General features: G+C 40.9%; 2 protein-coding genes and 1 long non-coding RNA gene across 8 annotated transcripts in view; 2 read left to right on the forward strand and 1 right to left on the reverse strand.

The window, feature by feature from the left end:
• The window catches only part of LOC116090351, a 12,459-nt gene extending 9,874 nt beyond the window's left edge, over positions 1-2,585 (forward strand). Inside the window, exons 2-3 of the long non-coding RNA XR_004118657.1 lie at positions 1,385-1,493; positions 2,432-2,585. This is a non-coding gene — a long non-coding RNA (uncharacterized LOC116090351). The remainder of the gene's footprint in view (positions 1-1,384; positions 1,494-2,431) is intronic.
• Fkbp7 (FKBP prolyl isomerase 7) overlaps positions 1-3,811 on the reverse strand; it is an 11,718-nt gene extending 7,907 nt beyond the window's left edge. The window contains exons 1-2 of one of the 5 annotated variants that reach the window (XM_031370714.1): positions 3,485-3,811; positions 2,372-2,523 (exon numbers count right to left, since the gene is read on the reverse strand). In XM_031370714.1, coding sequence (XP_031226574.1) covers positions 2,372-2,523; positions 3,485-3,693 — 361 coding nt within the window. In that variant the 5' untranslated portion in view covers positions 3,694-3,811. Of the gene's footprint in view, positions 1-1,439; positions 1,707-2,371; positions 2,524-3,484 lie in introns of those variants that run through there. The other 4 variants (XM_031370713.1, XM_031370715.1, XM_031370716.1 and 1 more) reach the window with 4 other exon arrangements.
• A 28-nt stretch (positions 3,812-3,839) lies between these two features.
• Positions 3,840-4,422, forward strand: part of Plekha3 (pleckstrin homology domain containing A3) — a 23,957-nt gene continuing 23,374 nt past the window's right edge. The window contains exon 1 of one of the 2 annotated variants that reach the window (XM_031370709.1): positions 3,840-4,022. The gene's annotated coding sequence lies outside the window, so the exon portion shown is untranslated. The remainder of the gene's footprint in view (positions 4,023-4,422) is intronic. The other variant, XM_031370712.1, reaches the window with a different exon arrangement.

Here is a 4,422-nt window from a genome sequence, read left to right on the forward strand (position 1 = left end):
TTTTAAAGTTTGCTTCTGAGAAGATTAGTATACATGCAAGTGACAATCACCAACAAGTGAAACAATTCAACATCTCAGAGTGAGAGCAAAACCACCTTATTATTGACCCCCAGGCTTCCTTCCCTGGCACTGTCACCAGATAACTACATACCGTCCTACACTAGTCCATGCAGAAATAGGTGTATGGAAGCTCCCCCTTCACGATGCAAACCCTTTGCAGACTACGAGTAGGGTCTGCTTTTTGCTCATGGTATCTGTCTGAGGCCTGCATAGGTGCTCAGTAAATACTCAGAATAGGAATATAACATGCCGTTTTATTGATATATGTGATTTCTCTTCATTCTTTTCACTGGCTGCATACTAATTCACTCTATGGATATCCTGTAGTTTAATTTTCCTACTGACACTCACTAGGTAGTCTCAAGGAGTTTGTTACTGAAAAGAAGTTGGCAATTAGGGTAGTTAATCTCAGTTGTCAACTTGACTGGATTTGGAATGAACAGAGACGCCATTGTGCATATCCAGAGGGGATTCTGCTTTTAAATAAACTTATTTGAAGTGAGGAGACCTGGCCTACATGTTGACAGTACCTTTTGGCAGCAGCCTAGAGGAAAGGAATTCTGAAGTAGAAAGGTGTTTGCTTTTTGCCTGCTTGCCTTCATGTTGTAATGGCTTCATTTACCTTTACTGCTGTCACCATTCTTTGCTGACAGTCTAACTTCCAACCTGGACTGAAGTCCAGTGGCTCTACAAAAATCCTCCAGATCTTCAGGGCTAGCGTGGGAAGGCCAAGGTGTCTAGCTTTGCAGACCAAGCAGCTTCCAGGTTCTCTCCATTGAGAAGGTAGCCATTGTTGGGCTACTCAGACCATATATCATAGAAGCCATTCAAGCAACCTCCCCTCCTGTCTGTCTGTCTGTCTATCTCTATCTATCTATCAAATATATTCTATTAGTTATATTTATCCATCTATCTCTATCAATAAATATATCCTATTAGTTCTCTTTCTCTTGAGAATCCTAACATAGCAATAAATCTCTTACACTTTGGTGTGTGGTCCTACAATTCAAAAGTATTAAGTCAGAAGAAAACAGTACAATTGCTTCTGATAAAACTCTTGATCAAATGACTTCCTTACCCATTAATCACATAAGACATGGCTCATTTTCCCATGTCTTTGTCAATGTTCTTGTCTTTCCTAATGGGATAAGCAAAAAAGATACCATGTTTGTGTTCTAATTTTGCTCTAATGATGGATATAATTATGCATTTCCTTAGAATTTTCCCTTAGACAATTTGCATCTTATTAGTTTATGAACTTAGCCTTCTTCTAGGGCTATACCATGTAACCACCAGTTAATCGTATTTCCCCAACTTTCTGCAGGTTCACATATCTTCTTGCTCCAGGATTTACACGTAGACACAACTCTGAAACTTACTTTTTCCGCATCTGAAGGATTCTCCTGAGTTGGGGTTAGAGCGAACACTCAGAGGTACCATCTTTCTATTCTGAAATTGTTCCTGACTCCCAGGTTTTATTAACGTACCCTGGCTGCTTACTAAAGATCTTCACTGGAAACACATATGTAATACTAAAGCCAAAAATGTCCAAGGGAGCTTATGGAATATCAGCCATCCTGAGCACTGAGTCTATGCAGAGGAAGAGATTCTGGCTGGAGATTGGTATTCCAACGCTGTCTTGTTTTCTTTAGACATGAAAGGAAGGGTATAGGATGAATTAAATATAAGAATTTGTTGAACATGTTTCTGTGATGATTTCTTCTATAACATTTTAAGATTGTGACAAAATACACCTAATACAAAATTTACTTTCTTGACTATTTTTAAATAAGTATAAAATACAATTGTGTTACTGTGCAATCTACATCTAGAACTCTTATCTTGATCACTGAGACACTATGCTATTCAACATCTCCCCTTTGGTCCAATCCCTTCAGCCCCTGGTAATCACTCTCTGCTTTTGTGTCTGCTGGCTTGACTACTTTAGATACTTCATATAATTGCAATCCTACAGTATTGATTTGTACGTGTGTGTGTGTGTGTGTGTGTCTGGAATCTTTCACTTAGTGTAATACTCTTCAAAGTTCATCTATACTGTAGCTTGAGTCAGAGTTTCATTCTTTTTAAAGCCTATGTAATATTCCATTGTGTGCCTATACCCATTGTTTTATTTGCTCTCCCATCTCTGGACTTTTGGGTTTCTTCCACTCTTGTGGACTGTGCTGTCACTGTGAACATGGATCTTTTTGAGACTTACTTCCATTTTTAAAGAATATACAGATTTGTTTTGACTTTTTATAAATGACTTATTTAAAAAAAAAACTTCTAAAAAATACATTAAAAATCTTACCATAGCCTTCTTTTCCATATGCGAGTGAAGGAGGTATAATCACTTTTCTCTTTTCTCCAGGGCACATGTCCATCATAGCAATGTCCAGCCCCTTTATGACATGTCCAACACCAAGAACAAACCATTTGGGGTGGCCTTCATCTTGTGTCCGGCTATGAGAAACCATACTTTTTTTGTAAGTAAGCTGATCTCATAAAGGAAACTTTTAAATCCAGCTTAGGCATGTTGTTATTTAAAACTGGACTCTCTTTTCCCATACGGCACTCTTCAAAACTCAGTCCTTTGTGAATTGCTTGGCTCAAACTTCCCCATACATTGACAGAGTATATTACTGGAAGTCACTCCAATTTCTGATTTCTGCCATCCTTACAAAAACTACCCAATGGTTCACTTTTTAAAATGGGTCTCTTGACTCTTAACTAGCTTCATGGCTTGAACAAAATGACTCATTTAACTTCTCTGGGTTTGTTCCCTAAACCAAAGGGGCAGGCTGAGCCCCAAATTTCATTTTAAGAACTGAAAAATAGCATCCTGTCAAATTTCTCTTCTACACAGGAAGAACACGTTTTCTTCTAAATTGGAAAGAATTGCTAAATTGGAAAGACAGGCCTGTCTTTGGAGGGTAACGGTGCACCTGAAAAGAGCATTCAGTCAGACTGGAGTAGGGAACAGAGAAAAGAATGGATGTGGTAACCAGGGTCTCTATTAGAAAATGACCCACGAAGTCCAGAAGGAAACGCGGTAGCTTCCTTACGCTCTCTGTTTGGAATCAGATCAGCTCCGGGTAAGGAGAAAGTGTGAGTACCTTTTCAAGCAGCCGCTAGATTAAGTTTCCGGGTCCCAAGGACAACGGTGGTGGTCAGCACTCTGCCTGACGTAGTGGATCTGCAGTCAACTTACTGTGCTTACATTTCAAATAATTAAAAACATTCAGTTTTGTTTAGGGACTATCTTTCTAATCTAAATCGGCATGGTGGCTTAGTTTATGGTTAAAAAAACAAAATCAAAAACCTTAAAACAAAACAACCAGTTAGGCTCTGGCTGCTGCTGCTGGTGGTAGTGGGCAAGATCTGGTCTATCAAAGGAACTTGAACTGGACGGAACATCTCCTACCTGCAGTAGAATTTGGAGCCATCTTTAGCCAAGTAGCCATCGTAATGGGCATTTAGCAGGTCTCCTTTCCTGCTTGTTTTGGAGCAGTTTTCTGGACGGTACAAAACTTCTATTTTCACTTCCTCTGTGCTTTCTTCTTTTGTTTGTCCCTGAGCACCGGAACAACCCCACAGACTAAAGAAAACTGCTACTCTGAATAGGAGATTCATGTTTCCCAAAGCAGCACTCCCAGGCCCAGTGTAAGCCCCACAGAGTGTCAGCAGGCTGATCCGACTGAGTTGGGACGCGTGGCAGGCATTGTCTTACGTCACAAAGCTCCAAGGCGGGACTACGCGAGGCCCCGCCCCTTCTCGCACCAGCAAATCGCCGCGGGTTGGAGTGCGCCCTGGATGCTGGATGCGCCCCGATGGCTGTACCCCGGCTAGAATAGAACCGGACACCCAGTCTCTTCTCGCTAAGCCCGCGGGTTTCTTCTGCCTGCAGTAGTCCAGACTCGTGTTTCCTGAAATAAATCTGGCATTACGGTAGTCGTTTCTAGGTATTTAGGAGATGCTGCAAATTCTATGGCCTCCACGTGGTGCCCTGATCTTGCCTTCCCAACACTGCCTCTGCTAACGCATTGCTGGAAAAGCTTGGTTTTAAATTTTTAAATGATACATTGAACCATTTGGCCGTAGAAAAAGAATACATAGCTGTAGGTCCCTAATACAGGATTTTAAAAATATTAAAAAGTTGGGCCAAGAAATTGATACAAAATGCAAACAGGTCATGGTGGGATGTTCCAGTCGGAACATGGCCATATTCTTTCTAGGCACATTAGGATTCTAAGGTCCCCAGGGACTTGACAGGCACCGTGGATGCAGACATTCTTGACAAGATAGGTTGGCTGCTCTTCTCTAGATATTTGAGGAAGTAGTTGAAGGATTTTTTTTCCTTTT

This window comes from Mastomys coucha, unplaced genomic scaffold (genome assembly GCF_008632895.1).
Source record: "Mastomys coucha isolate ucsf_1 unplaced genomic scaffold, UCSF_Mcou_1 pScaffold15, whole genome shotgun sequence".
Lineage (NCBI taxonomy): Eukaryota > Metazoa > Chordata > Mammalia > Rodentia > Muridae > Mastomys > Mastomys coucha.